General features: G+C 36.6%; 1 protein-coding gene across 8 annotated transcripts in view; it reads right to left on the bottom strand.

Moving 5' to 3' along the window:
• LOC115432839 (neurexin-2-like) overlaps positions 1-16,288 on the bottom strand; it is a 166,881-nt gene that overhangs the window by 70,276 nt on the left and 80,317 nt on the right. For all 8 annotated transcript variants that reach the window (XM_030153882.1, XM_030153879.1, XM_030153883.1 and 5 more), the window contains 5 exons: positions 13,790-13,909; positions 13,311-13,692; positions 11,861-12,051; positions 10,074-10,247; positions 8,839-8,958 (listed from right to left, as the gene is read on the bottom strand). In XM_030153882.1, coding sequence (XP_030009742.1) covers positions 8,839-8,958; positions 10,074-10,247; positions 11,861-12,051; positions 13,311-13,692; positions 13,790-13,909 — 987 coding nt within the window. The remainder of the gene's footprint in view (positions 1-8,838; positions 8,959-10,073; positions 10,248-11,860; positions 12,052-13,310; positions 13,693-13,789; positions 13,910-16,288) is intronic.

Here is a 16,288-nt window from a genome sequence, read left to right as displayed (position 1 = left end):
TCTTTTCTCACAAACTGCTCACAAGTAATTTGAAACTCATTAACACTAACGCACTAATGAGGTTTCCTTCCAAATACAACACAAATATTAAAAGAAAACTAGCAAAGTAAATGGAAATTTATGCATTGTTTTCCATCTGTTACGTAAATATAAAAGTTGGTTTGTCAAGATAAGCAGCATGTATGCATTATTAATGGTTGCATATTTTAATAAAACTGAAACAATTATCGGTAATCACACTCATTTCTGCAATGTTTTGATTTGTCATTACCTTAATGGGTTTTAAAAAACTCAATATATCATAATATTGGGAAAGTTTAAAGTGGGTGTAAAACTGATTAGATGTAATGTTAACACAGTAACATGAGGATAAGACATCAGCAAATTTGTTAAAAAAAAAAAAAAAAAAAACTGTACATTTTTAGCTTTGTCCTCTGAACCACTGGTGGACACAGACACTTCTCACACACACAGATTTGTATATAATTTGCTGTGGTTTGTCAAAACCATTGTGTGACATTTGTTTCTGTAGCTGCTAATGTATGTTGACGTTTCATTACTTCTCGCGTTACAGTCTCCTCATCAGTCTACACATGCAGATGGAGTTAATTACATTTAATTATCATTTGTTCCCTGAATTTGTTTGCTGTCATTCGCATTCACTCTTTATTCATCCACAAACTTTGGCACCTCTTCCAAGCATAAAATTCACAATGTTTTGAGATTGTTTTCTCCAAATTTGCACAACCTGAAAATGCTCATAAAAACATCTCCATAGCACCCACCATCACACAGACACACACACACTGGTAGTTAATGAATATGCCAAAACAATCTTGTGTAACAGCTGAGGTTAACCAATAATTACACTCTCCATATGTTTACAGAAGGAAGCACTCAAAATTGAGCTCAGAACATCATTACCTACCTCGGCGATTTCAGTGATGAAACACTGACCTATAGGTAATTAGTGCAGATGTTTGTAACAGTCTTAGTAAATTGCTTTCTACATGAGAATATCAATTACAAGAGGAACAAACCAACTAAGGGGTGGCATTTGTTTCACCAACTTTTCACTGTTTCTCATCAGTTTATTGCTTTGGAAATTAGTCAAAAAAGTCTAATCAGAGCGCAGAGCACATTCAGTCCTCATGAAGTGGAGCACAGACGTGGAAAAAGACAAAAGGAAGGAGGAGACGATTATTTGTTTGGCTTTAATGTTGATGTGATAAACAAACAGCAGATTGTGGCATAGCTGATGAAACAGCCTTTGTTACCAGGAACTAATAACTGATGGTTACAAAATATGCTGTTTAAATATTTGTTATTACATTTTTGTCACATTTTTCATTTGTGAAGGCTCAATGTGAAGCATGAGGTTTGTTATTTCCTTAGAGGTGGACTGATGTATTGGTTTGACCTTTGATATCACCCAGCCGTGCCATTTACCACCTTCATGATTGAGAGTCCTTTCTCACCGCAGCATGATGAAAACCAAAACGGTAACACGAAATTGTGTTTTTCTCAAAAATGTAGCCTAATGCTTATATTTAATTCCTGTGCAAAATTCCTGAAAATCTTCACATTTATCCTAAAGCTTTCCTGCGAGCAATCCATAAAATCTACCGTTAAGAAGAGTCTTAGTCAATACAGTTTTAATTGGTTGGTCACAGCTACGTTATCATTTCCTCAGATGTTCACAAAATGCCTGGTGCCTTTTTTTCCTCCTTTTTAGTATCATTGGGCAAAAATCTCTTAAATACACACATATTAACCCATAAAGATCCAAACAGCAACTGAGGAACAAAATAATCTACTGATCTAAAATGTTTAATAACTTCTGAATCCCTACAGCAGGGGTGTCAAACTCATTTTAGTTCAGGGGCCACATACAGCCTAATATGACATAAAGTGGGCCGAACCAGTAAAATAATATGAATAACAGGATAATAACTTTTGAGTGAAAAAAGTAAAATTCTGTAATGGAAATGTTTAAATCTATGAACTGTACTTGAACAAATATGAACAACCTGTAAATTCTTATGAAAAATAAGTGCAATGTTAACAATATTATAAATTAGTTTATCATTTATACATGGGAATCACAACTTACAGATCACAGTGGATCTACAAATACACAAAACATTTAATAACAGGGAGAATATTATTAAAATTCCACATACTTCTCTTAAGAGATTCTAGGTTATTCACATTTTTTTCTAAAAGACTAGTCTGTAAATGTAAATATTCTTGTGTAATGTAACTTTTTTTTACACTAAAACAAAGAGAAAAAAATTACAGTTTTCATTATTTATAGGTTGTTATGGTAGTATTTTACTGTGTGATCTACGTTAGATTGAACTGACCTAAAAAAAAAATTTAACATCCTTGATTATTAATATCTTCAATGTAGTTTTTGCATTTCACAAATTCATCCCAGGGGACGGATTGAACTCTTTGGCGGGCCAGATTTGGTCCCAAGGCCGCATGTTTGACACCTGTGCCCTAGAGCTATAAATATATTAAATAACTGGAGTAAAATGCAGTTTGTCGTCTTTTCATGGTTATCACATATGACCCACTTAGACCTTTTATGTTTGCTTGTATGTATGTATGCTTTTATGTTGTATGTATGTATGCTTTTATGTTCAGTTAATGATATTTTTGCTGAAAAAGTCACTTTGTCATCTGTTTTCTCTGTTTCTGACATAATAACCCTCAACTTTAACATGAGCTTTTATGGACATCTACATGATCAGTGAATTAAAAATAGGAAAATACATTGTTTTAACTGAAAAAAAATGCAAAATACAGAGCATTTAGAATAAATTGTGATAAATCATTTAAGAAAGGTGAAATCTAGAGTAAAATTCATTCGAGAAATGCCACAAAAGTAACACTGGGTCTTGATGGGTTAATAGTTCACTTATGCCTCCATTTTCAGGCAGGAAATCCAATGCTCATGCAAACACTGACTTCTTCACCCTGACTCTAACATTAAACAGGTAGATAATTATCTCAGTTATTGTATATTTAATTTGTGCTGTTCACTCTATACTGTACTGCAGGTGATATACGCAGTTGAAATAAATATACAAGTTCAGAGTCTCCTTGCTGGCTGTTTCGAAACATTCAGAAACACTCGGTACCACCACCCCTTTTGCAGGTGTTAGTAACAAGCAGCTCTCTTTGTGTCTTTGTGTGTGTGCTTGTAAAACTGATTTATATGTTAAATGCATATTATGGTTGTGTATACCTCCTCAAGGCAGGACAGCATTTTCAGTGTTACTTGGAACAGTTTTTTCCTTAACTGTGGATTTGAAGTAATTCTTCCAGACTCCTAAAACTCTATACTTGCAGTAAATAATTAATATAATATCACACCGATTAGTGGAACTAATGACTAGCCAATTAGGGAAACCTGCAGTCTATGAGCACCCCTGGTAAGAATACAATTGTAGAAGAAATAGGAGCTGAAAGAGAATTTTGACTGGAATAAAACCAAAATATTTTCTCAGCTGCTGTCTGAAAATTAGTATTTATGACAGAAGCATTGTGTTTTAATTATTGGAAATCGGCACGACTGCATGCAGTAGTATCTGCTGTGCAGCCAGATCTTGCCTCTGTCTCTGGCAACAAAATATTACTGTAACACATTCATGTCTGCAACACTTTCTCTCAAGGTTTAGCCTTAGGCAGCCATTTCAGAAAACACATTTGAAATTCTGGCATAGATGCTGTGATGTGCCCCAATGAAATGCTAAAATCCAGAGCCTTATGTTTTCCTCCAAAACAATGCCTATTATTTGTAAGGAGGATACTTGTATTGTGGCCTGAGGACTGCAGAGGAACATGTAATCTCTAAGAACTGGGACATATTTAATCGATGTGGTTAGAATTACAAGGTTAAATCCTCTTAACATCAGTACAAAGATTTGCTATAACACTGTTTTAGTATGAAATTTAGTGTTTGAGATAACAGAATGTGGGCGCACATTACAGCTCGGCAGTAATTTGACAATAAAAAGGTAATTAAGTAATACCATGCAATTACTAAGGAAATAACTAGCCTGGTACTGCTATTTTTCTTTTCTTTATATTTTTTGCAAAGGACTATTCTATTTTCTGCAGTCTGTTGCGGAGTAGTCACGACAAAGAAACACCTCTTATGTTCATTTTGATGTTCGGATTAAAGGGGTTAAATGAAGTATTGATATTCCAGAGGGAAGTCATGCATCAGAACACACACAGGAATACCAGAACCCCCAATGAACTAATGCTATGTACTCACAGACTGCATCACTCACTGAATAATGTATAAAGCTCATTGTTTACACACATTTTTACCATTCTATTATCAAGTGTTCCTCTTCAAATACAAGACTCACAGCCCATCAGAACTGGCTTAAAATTTTTACATAGTTTACTGTGTTTTACATTCTAGCTCTGTTACCTTCACTCTGTTTTAGACAGAAAACAGCCACAATGAAACTACAAATGACCTCTGTTTTCTGTACTGTTTGTGTTGTTGATATCTGCATTAAAGATCTGTTTGGAATCCTTCAAATAAGGTCAGAACTGTCACAATTTAGTCAAACAAACAGCAAAACTAGTGAACATAATAACATCACATAACAAGTGGTGCCAGGCACAACAAACCCTGCCCCTCGCACATATTTCACCCATTATAAGCAACTGGGAAGATTTTAAAAATTCATCAAAAATTTTTGAACTTTGACCTACTGTTCTCAAAATGTAATGAGATCCATTCTGGGTTACTGGCAATCTATAAACCTAATTTGGCATGAATTCACCAAATACTTTTGCTGCTACAGACATTTGAAATTTCACCTATTATTAGAAAATGGGGAAAAAAAAAAAAAGATTAAAAACTTCACTGAAAATTTAAACTTTGACCTACTTTTCTCAAAATGTAATGACATCTATTCTGGATCACTGCCAATATATAAACCAAATTTGGTATGAATTCAACCAACAGTTTTGCTGCTAGAGTGTTTACAAGCATACAAACAAACAAACTAACACAACCAAAAACAATACTCCTTGCCTCCCCATCAGGGGGCGGGGTAATAACTTTATATCTTCAAAATCAAACTCACCTATGTAGAAGAAACACTACAATTTCAGCATCAAACTCCATTATTTTCATTTAGAGCTGTGTCCAGTGGTGAAAACAACAACAGTGCATCTGACTTCTCGCACTATGTCACTTTCTTTGACTCTAAAAGTTGTTTCTTAGCAGTTCTCATCCCATCTCATCACTTTCTGATGCTTTGGTCAAAGGCCCTGCGGCGTTCGTTTTCCTCACCATGGGAGACCGGCTGAGTGACTCACCACTCTAGTTTTCACAAAATCTGCTGTTCTGTGGGTAAGGAATAGATTTAGTTTGTATCGCTACAATCTAATCCAATGTAATCGTTGGAATAACTTTAGAACTCTTTATTCTAAACACTAACAATAATTTGATGTCAGTTTCTAATATTTTTAAGTAGAAATATGCTACCACGTGCTACTACACAAACAATACTACAAACAATTCTACATAAATAGAAAGAAGAAGCTTTGATTACATCAGAGTTTAAGGCTTTTAACATAGAATTAGTCCAGTAATAAAAAAAAAAAAAAAACAACAACAATATAATACTTTGACCTTGTTCCTGTCTTTAGAGCAGTGTTTTTCAATCTTGGGGTCGGGACCCCATGTGGGGTTGCCTGGAATTCAAATGGGGTCGCCTGACATTTGTAGTAATTGATAAAAAAAACAAACAAAAAAAACCTTACTGATAAAAAATATCTGGTGAGTTGAGAGAAACAATACTAATTAATCCATAAAAGACATGACAAACTGTGAAGCTGAAACTGAAGCACTGTGGTACTGTTTATCTTTCAAATGTTCATTGTGGTCAGTTTCAGATGCTGCAGCTCTTTCATAATTCATTGTCTGAGTTCTTGTTTATTCAGTATTAATTGTCAGCCTTGTAAATCCAAGATGGACTGACTGTACATATCCTGACCAAGGAAAATAACATTCTGACTTTGTGCAGTAATCTACCCCTGGCTTTTCTGCCTCCGTCCATAATAATATATATTATAGAGCTTAAATGTTGTCTAAAATTAACTTTTATTTACAACATAGTATAGCAAATTATTACTTGATCAAAAACAAATTAATTTTAGCAAAAACAAATGTCTCAGTTTTGAATGTCTGGGGTCGCCAGAAATTTGTGATGTTAAAATGGGGTCACGAGCCTTAAAAGGTTGGGAACCACTGCATTAGAGGTTTTTGGTTTTGCTTTCTTATTCTTGGTGTAAAATTACTCGCATATACAGACTATTAACCAGGCTGTTACCTAGCTAGTATTTGGGTAATTGCACGGTATTAATTAAGATTTACCTCTGTATTATCAGACCGTTATCCTACTATTACAATGTCATTGCCGGGTTGCTGTAAACAATGCTATCTAATTGGCGATAACACACAATGAACGCACTGAACTCTAGCTCCCCAGGTTTGTCCAGTGTGTTGTCCTATTGATTATGCAGAAAGCAAGAAACAGCTTGAACAACATAATGTACATTTCATCCAGGCCCACAGTCTTGGGACAGTAAGGGATGTAATAGATAAAGACTACAGAGGACAAAGTATTGATTTTCACGTAAGATCAATACATAACAGCAGCAAGCACATTTGGCTGTGTATTTAAGTTCTCAGCACTAATTTCAGATTAATGATTAGCTCTTAAAACAAATGAATAAGGAAAGCAGCTTTTTCACAGCATGCTGTAGTAGGTAATTCGTATTAACGGCCATCTACTGAAAATCTACTTAAGTGAATAGTTTAATTACTGCCTATTTCACCCAGAACCCTTAGGATAGATCAGTTTACTTCTCTTCACAGAGTGTTTTCAGTTTTAATTGGATGGTTGGTGTCATTCTATATCTTCTTTTCATAATACCGAGTATATAAAAAAGGACTGTATAGTTTTTTTTTTTTTTTCTGCAAGCATGACTCTTAACCAAAGAGCTATCATAAAATTATCTTTACGCAGCTGCCTTAAAGATTTTATAGAGTGATGTCCTTTTTTCTCTTAAAACAATGCTGCGTAACACCAATAATGATTACCAGAAAAAGCACAATTCTTGCAGTTATTTTAAATGACTCTGCAGCAAATGAAGCTTAATTTGCCATGACCGCTGGACCAATAAGCTTAATGTTAATCTCTTGCTATTATAAGTATGAAAAGCTTCTGGTGAAAGTCGAGGGTTATTATTTTGGACAAAGAGGCTCTTTATAATGAAACCAGCATTCACACTCCAGCGTTTTGAAATGTGCTGCTATCAATATATCAAGTGCAATTATTGTGCAATCAGTTAATCACATTAGCAATAAATGAAATGACTGCACTATGTACACACATTCACACTACACTGTTAATGTCAGTGTATGGAATTAGATTGGCCAAGCAAAGCTAATGTTACTGAAAAATACAGCCATTGCCGTTAACTATAGGCCAATTGATTATGTCTTGCATTAGTAATATACTGTACTTGCCAACAAATGTTCAAAGCATACCCTGAGTCTGTAGATTATGTTACATTTTCTAAACAGCAATTGATTTTAGTCAGTTTGCATGAGGCATGAAAATGTGCTGGAAAATTCCTTGTTTATACGGACATTACCCTGAAATAAACTATACGTTGCATAAAAAACAACCTTGAACAGATTAAAACAGCACATTGTTGAGAACAGTCTACTGGTGTTTCTTGAGCAGTTCAGCTTCTGGCTGTACAGTGTTGTCCACCACCAGGTAAAGCACCAGACTGCTATGACACCCACTGTGAGCGGCTCTGAAAGGGCACAGTTTAGAATAATCCAAAATGATATCTGTCAGGTCAAATTATTTTAGCCTCGAAAAACTGTATGAGCATCTAACTACATCTTATTGTGTATATTCTAGCTTTATTTGGAATACTGTCTATCAGATTGTTACGGAAAAATATTACTCTACTAATTCGTCTCCAATAAAGAAGGATAAGTTCAAACGTTCAGTGTCAAAGAAATCCCTTTATTTGGAGCTCCATAGAAAGAGATACCCCTCAGACAAAAGACTGAGACGGTCTGAACCCAAAAATACAAATCACCCTGTAGTCTTCTGTCTCCCATGAGAAAATTATGATGTGTGGAAAGTGTTTTGGTTAGTGTCAGGAACTTAGAGATAAGACCCCTGTAAGAAATGTTGGTTTGGCCTTCTACTCTGGACACAACACAAAAGAGGTCAAAACTGCTCTATAATACACAGTAACATGAATATATCTGAAATAGAGTTAGAAGCCTATATGATATATGAAATATATATGAATATATATGGATATAAGTAATTTTGCCATTACAAGATAATTATCAAAGCAAATATTGTTTAGACCAGGATGGGCCTCTGCAGTGGCAGAGAGAAGTGCATAGCAGCATTAATCCAAATATTATACATTTTTCATAATATATTAATTTGTTAAGAAGGTAAACACCGAATGGGATTAAAAATGGATACCGTGCTAATGTTTTGTTAATGTACAATAATCACTAAGGTCATTATCAATATGAGCCAGGTGAAACCCTTAAACACGACACAATGCAGTACAGAAAATTATTTAGATGGGAAGGAGAGATATTGTTTAGTTTAAATATATATTAAAGTAATTGGTAAAATAGCTAAATTTAAACATAAACAACTAAAAAAAATGAATTTCACTGGTGCATCACCACCCCCTGAGATCCACCATCTGACATTATCCACAGGGACATTAGAGAGCTGTACTCACGGTCATTGCAGAAAGGTCCGCCATAGGTGGTCATGGTGCAGTCACAAGAGAAACCCTCCCACAGCTGCAGACACACTCCCTGGTGGTAGCAGGAGTCCTCTGTGCAGGTGGTACTCGGACCTGTCGGGTGTTGACAGATTTACCATGTGCTCTCTCTTAAATCAATGCATGCGACTTTATAATCCATATTATAAATTATTATATTAGTATCATATATAAATGTATGAAAGAAAAATATAATTTTAGGGTGTTTATGTTTAGCTTTTTCCATGTGGATCGTTATCATTATTACTTTTTCTTACCCTTATGTATTTATTAATCTATTGTAATTTTGTAATTACAATAATTTTGTAATTACTGAATCTCCTAACCATATTGTGGTGTAATCTGCTGTTATGTTTCAAGCTGAGAAACCTTTTCAGAGGTAACACTTTTGATTTTGGAGACTCCCTGACCTTTAGTTTCACCCTGAGGCAAAACTTTAGACTTATAAAACTATTTTGTTAAAACCAGGACAATATTTTCTGTGGAAACAGTTATATGGTTGTACAACATCAAAGTATATGCAACCGTTTCATCTGTTTGATTGGTTATTACAACTGTCAATCACCGTTAAGTGAAAATTATTCACAATGGGCTGAAATTTCTTTTAAGGCCAGCTAGGTTGTGGTGGTGGTGGTTGTGTTTTTGTGTTGTTTTTTTTTTTTTTTTTCACTGTCTAAGAAGTGAAATGGTAGTCCATATTTACATTTTGTAACTTGTAACAATCTGAAGTTGAAAAGTAGGTTTTGATTTCTGCCATGTTGGGCTTTGATTGACGGGTTTATATGGTAACTCGTTTGCCCGCCGAGTTCAACTTACTGGCTTCTGGTTTATTTAATAAAACACTTTTTACCTGACAGACAGCTTGATTGTAGTTCTAGTCAATAGGTTCCACTAACATGACTATAAAAATACTGCGGTATGTGATATTTAATGACGTTTACCATTTATTGAGTCAGTAAGCTAGCACTCCCATAGTTCCACCGCTTTTGTCCAAATATGGTCAAAAACCCAACATGGCGATGGCCAAATTGTAAACTACCGGATTCAAAAAATCAGTTCAGAAACCAGTGGGTGAGTTGACAGTTGGACCGTCCACTAATTTCAGCCGTCTGTGAATACATCCTAAAGCATGTGGTGTGATAATGTGAGGTGCATGAGGTGTGTCATAATTTTAGCTGCCCGAGTCTCACCTCCACAGCCTCGCTCCACCTCTCCCACCTTGTGGAGGGCATCTGCCAGCAGGTCAGGAAGTCTCCCATTCAGGTCCACAGATGCCAGGCAACCCTTGTACCCTTCACGCGATGCTATTAATCTGGGCAGACTGCTGTACATGCTCTTTCCAACACCACCAATGTACAGCTCACCTGAAACACAGGACGTAATAGAAACCACATTTCATTCATTTTAATCACCACATGCCATTCTGCTGTAACATAGTCAAATTACAACAACAATGTACGGAATGAATTTACAGATTTAACCTTATTTGAGAGCATAGACAAATATCAGCAGGGAATATGAGTCATAAGCTAAAGTGTATTAGCCCTCTGTTGTCATATAAATCAACCTGAACACATTTCGTAGTAGCAATGAACTGACTAGTGGCTGGCAAATATTTCATCAACAGACGATTCCTAACAGCTGGTCCACCATTTTCAGAGCTATTAATTATTGCCAACTTCCCAACCCTGGTTGTTGGTGCATGCTAAACATGCTGGGTTTTATGACAGATGCTTAAACCTTCACAGCTGATCTTTATCTTGTTGCAGTGATACTGGAATATAAACATATCCACACCAATAAAATGACTGTTTTACTAAAGAGTTAGATTTCATCATTAAATCCCATAACTGTACCTTGGAGTAAGCTCATGTCAGAGGTGTAGTCCAGGGTATACAGCAGTATATGGCGTATACCTACTTATTTTTCAGTCAGCATTGTGTATACCCACTTCTAAATCCCCCCCGATGCGTACCATTTAGTAGTATCTGAGCCAGATTGCTCATTTTTTCTCATAGGATGGTGAAGCCATGACCCGCCCTGCTCTGTCTCTAATTGGATAGTACTCGCTGCCTTCGCTGATTAGATTGGTTAACTTTAGGCAGGAGGACTTGATGGGCCAATCAGAGGTAGAGTAGGGCAGGTCAGACACCTCAGGTGGCACAGGTGGCAGTGCCACCCCAGTTGATTGACAGGTCACTGCACATTTCCTTGAAAGATGTGAGATAATTAGAAATGCAAATGAGAACGGCAGAATAAATGCATTTCAAATGAGTGGCACATATTGAGAGAACCTACTTTCATGGAATACATAATTATTAAGTAAGTTTTAAGGTGGTTTCCAAATGAGTCACTGTTTTAAACTACTGGCCATATGACTGCACATTTTGTCAACAATCAGACTGTGTGAGTAGGCTAACATTATGAAAGGCTAACGTTATGAAAGGCTAACGTTATCCTATGTTTGCCTCATGTTGAATACATTTAACATTTAACAGTAAGACCAGTAATACCTACAAACTGCTCCTGATCAAGTCATGATAATTTCATAATAGTGAGCAAACACTACTGATAGATTTCTGGGTAAACTAAATAGAGTAGTTTTACATGTCACCGTTTCTAAAACAGGACATTTTTTCTGGACTGCATTAAAAAAAAGGCAAAAATTGAGAGTATACCCGCATCTCCAGGGACCACTACACCACTGGCTCATGCGGATGTTGAAATATGAAATGCTGTCACATGCTATGCTCATGCTAGTGTAGAGAACTGAACAATTCTGAGTGAAAGACCTCTGTGAATGCTAATAACATTTGGATTGGATTTCTTCCCTCATATAATATTACAGCTGTGTGAACAGTGACAGAATGTGACCTGCATCTTCCACACAGTCATCGTGGCTATATACATGTGATGCATTATTCAGGCTCGATAATACAATATTAATATTTACTTGCATTTTGGCCATAGCCTTTACCTTTCAAATCCAGGTTGCGGGCCCCATTGGCGTGCTGGGTGACGGTGCGGGAATCTATTTTCAGGATGTGCACATTGTTGCTGTCACGGGAGATCACCACATTGTGCCACTGGTTGTCATTGAGTGGCTTGTCAGAGTTTCCCTTCATTAGTGATGGACCATTTCCCAAGTCAAAAACATAGTGAATATACCTGCACAAAAAATATATAATGCATTCAGGAGCTTTTCTTTCCCCAGATATACACAAAATGTCTTATTTTAAATCAATAAATATATATTTTTAATCCTTTTTATTTAGGCTTTAATACTTGGACACATTCTTCTAAGTAAGCCCTAAAATTTTCTATGTTGGCTTCATTGATGAGCAGATTTACTTTATGGTTCCTTGAGCTACTTCCTAAATATTGTAATAATGCAACTATGCATAGCTTTGCAACTATGCATAGCGTAAGATAACAAATAACATATGCTGTTTTGATGTCCTGCATAGTGTCTATCCAGTGGTGCCTATTAATGTCTGTGATAGTGTGTTGTGTTGTGATGTGGTTCTCATTTGCTTCCAATCCTACACTGTGTGCTGGCTTCTCTTGTACAGTGAATAATATTTACACATAATAATGCAGTGACAATCATGTAGCTGAATGTTGATGGGGATATCTATTCGATCAGCCAGCAACCGTCTGTCAAAAACTGAATTTGTCTGAATCAAAGCTAGGCAGGATCCATGACAAAGCAGTGATACTTCACACATAACACTGTGAAAAGCCTGAGCTGAAAACTGTGACAGAAGTGTTGGAAGCTACTTTTTGTCTACGTTGTGTATGCAAGCTCCTCCTGCAGGCTCCAGTGTTGAACAAGGCCTCCTGCTGACTAATTGCTTACTGGAAGAAAGTCTGTGCAAGGTTTGACAGTAGAAAGGTAAAATAGTTGCTTTGCTTGCTCCATTTCGACAAGTTTTGCCTGCTATTGGGTCTGTAATAAAAAATTATTTACAATGAATAATGCATTTGGAACATATTTGCCAAATCTACTTCTTGGTTTGAGAATGACGCTGGCACTGTGGCAGCTGTTCTTTTACACTCTTGTTATATCTCTCTATTTCATTCCCTTAACAAAATTATTTATGATGAACAAATGATTGCGATTCATCTTTAAGTCTGTCTACAGAGCTGCAGGCAGATGAATTCAACATATGAATCCCAATTGGGTAATTTTGAAGAAAAGAATATTAATAGTCCTATCTAAATGCTTACTGTTTTGTAGCAACAAATACCACTGCGAGAAAGAAAATAGGGATTTATAAATGAACTACACATAAATAGTATGTCTCCAAATAAACTTCTATCTTTAGTGAAGCCAAGTCTATAAATAGATAATTGTGTAGAACTGTACGAACAAAAAGGTCTATGCAGATTTAACTAGAGCTCAGGCTTTACACTTTCACACTTACCCTTTAACTAACTCTACAACGATAAAATCACTGCCATCGCCAGAGTTGTAAAGTATCAGACCATCAGGGCTAGTGGTTTTAAACTGGAAGAAAAGGTGCATGGAGGCATAGGCCTGTAAAGTGGAGAAGGCCAAGTAACTAGCTTGGGTGAGAAAAGTTACAGGATTGGCCACAATATGCCTCATGCCAAATCGAGCATTCAGCTCGCAGTATGAAATGTCCCCGTTCTTGCACTGGTCCAGATAGAGCACGCCATTGAAGGACAGGGCTTGCAGATGGCCGATGAAGTTGGATGGCATCACAGAGATGAATCGCCTTTCCGTCATGATACCAGTCTCTATGTTGTTAAACTCCAGACGGGTGTGGGCACCAGTCATGTGGCCTGAACCCAACAAAAATGTAGTACAAAAAGTTGAACATCAAATTCCTTGTAATATCTGTGCATTTGTTACTATTCTCTCTTTATAATCCCTTCCTACCTTCCACGGTGACATTATCCACAGATAGCTGCAAATTCTTCCCACGCCGCACCACCTTCACTGTGTGCCACTCATTGTCATTCAGCTTCTCACCTACCAAGAGTACCTCTGGTCCCTTACCTAAAAGGAGAAATACATCAAGTGAAAATCATACCTCATCAGCTCACAATATACACTTTCCAAATGAGGCTCTCAAGAACAGAAGCACTCTCTCATCAGGGTACATATATTCATTCACCTTCAGTATCTCTCACACTTGCGCACACACAGAATTCAGCATCTGCCTGCAGCCAATAAATTCACAGTTTAAGAGCAATTTAAAAGAGATTAAACCTTACTGTGCTTTGCTCTTGTTCTTGAGATTGCTGAATTTGATTATAAGCATCCTTTTGTGGTGTGTTTATTGCAATATTACACACACTTTCAGTTTGCACACGTAGAAGCATATATCTACAGAGGAAAAATTATCCTGTGGCTGCTCTCAAACATGCAGTTTTAAGTTTCAGGATTTCTGCACTATCCTCTGGCTTTTTCACTGGTTTCAAAATAGGTCACAGTGCAGAGCTGCCACTGCAGCACCGTCATCCCGAATCAGTGCCTATGCAACAGGCCGACACGGCAGTTCAAAGGAGTTCTGACATCGCTTGGGAAACTAATTGGCCATGCCTAAGCTGACTGCGCCTTTAGGGGTTTGTCTGTCTAATTGAGCTCAGGGTGCAGGAGAATTACAGGGGACGTACAGAGGGCAATAAATGGAAAACATCAACTGGTTTCCGAACACTTCACTGTTTCATCCTCAGGGAAATAAAACTGCGACAGGAGAATTTTGGCCAGAGCTGCATATCAAGTATCTTTACTGCACACCGCATGATACCCATCCACCTGCTGAATATCGACTCCCCACACCAGACAGATCAATCACTTCAGATCCTCCTCTCTCTATATTTGAGGAATTTACTAAGATAATGAAAAACAAACCACTTGCTAGAATAATGTCCGACACAAAAACAGAAGTGTTTACCTTGTAAATCTCCAAATAGCAACAGAGGAACTGACAAGATTTGCTATAATGAAAGAGGAGATAGTGGTATGCTGGGTAGTAGGACTATTCATCTTATCAGTGCTTCTCAGAGGGGAGCTTTCCTGTTATCTAATGTCAATGTCTGAGCTCAAACACCCTAATGGAAAAATAGCAGAAGTGAAACTTCACGAGTGCACAGAGAACAAATACATGTTCTTCCTGTGTCTTCTTGAATTCACCTGTATATTACCTGTGCACAAACACTGAAACATTTCATTTTTATTTATTTTATTTTTGGCAATAAAAATGAGAAAAAAATAATATGGGCTCGTAGCAAAACTAACATAAGAAAATGTTTCAGGTGAGTACAATGATCTGTCTAGTGTATGTCAGTGCAGAGGTAGAAAATGGTGCGGTATAATATGTATTCACACAAACATCCCACTGTAAACCCTTTGAAATGTTGGCTCCTTTTAAAGTACCTTCACAGCTATGAGAGGCTCAACTACACACAGCACATATGAAGAATCTATTTTGTCCAGTTTGATCTTCAGTCTAAATTGGATTTGATTAATATTTTTCAACAAGGGTAACTTCAAAAGCCAAGTGTTCATGTCCAGGTGAGCTTTATGTCTGAACACTGGCTTTGTGCATAGGCTGTATTAAGTACAGCATGTTAGGGTAAATGTGTACATTTGTTGAACAAATTCCACATTAAAACTGTGCAGTGATCCATTATTCCCCTCAATCACTGCTGTAACATTTATTCTTATAACTATTACCCTCCCACTGTGAATTCCATCACAGACTACTTCCAGATGCTCTGTCTCTGTTTCCTTCAGAAATGAGCCAGACAAAATACGACACTTTTCTTTCTCCTTAAAGAGTCTTTGGATATTAATTATTCATGACAAATTTATGAAGCGTATTGTAAATTTCATAGATCATAGACAAAAACATAGTTGTTTTTTTTTTTACACCATTTAGACAAGTAAGTCTGTAATTTAAAATTTGGTTCCATTTTTTGCTCTGAACTCTTAAATATTTTATTATTAAATCCAGTAACACATCATCTATCATCCTCTCAGCCACATAAAAACCTTTCAAAGGTCACTGGTATAGCATAGGTGCACGTATTTGATCAGGGAGATGATTAATTTTGTACAGGGGTGGTGCATGCACTGTATGGGGTTCTGTGAGCGGTGCATGATGATACAATGCCATCTGCTGGTACAGATGATAAGTTGTCAACTGAGGAGAAAGCAATTAAAGCATTATGTCTATTGTTTTTTCTTTAGCATTTGTATCATTATTTTACTGAATATTTTTGGTGCCATTTGCTCTTCTGCAGATGTATAGCTTACTCGCTCATTTTCCTCTAACAATCCGCACACACACACACATCCAGACACACACTACTTACCTTGACTGGGGAAATGTATAATGTCATCCATTTAATATAATGGACTCTTACTCTG

Source organism: Sphaeramia orbicularis, chromosome 14, assembly GCF_902148855.1.
Source record: "Sphaeramia orbicularis chromosome 14, fSphaOr1.1, whole genome shotgun sequence".
Taxonomy (NCBI): domain Eukaryota; kingdom Metazoa; phylum Chordata; class Actinopteri; order Kurtiformes; family Apogonidae; genus Sphaeramia; species Sphaeramia orbicularis.
This window is presented reverse-complemented; position numbering and strand designations above follow the sequence as displayed.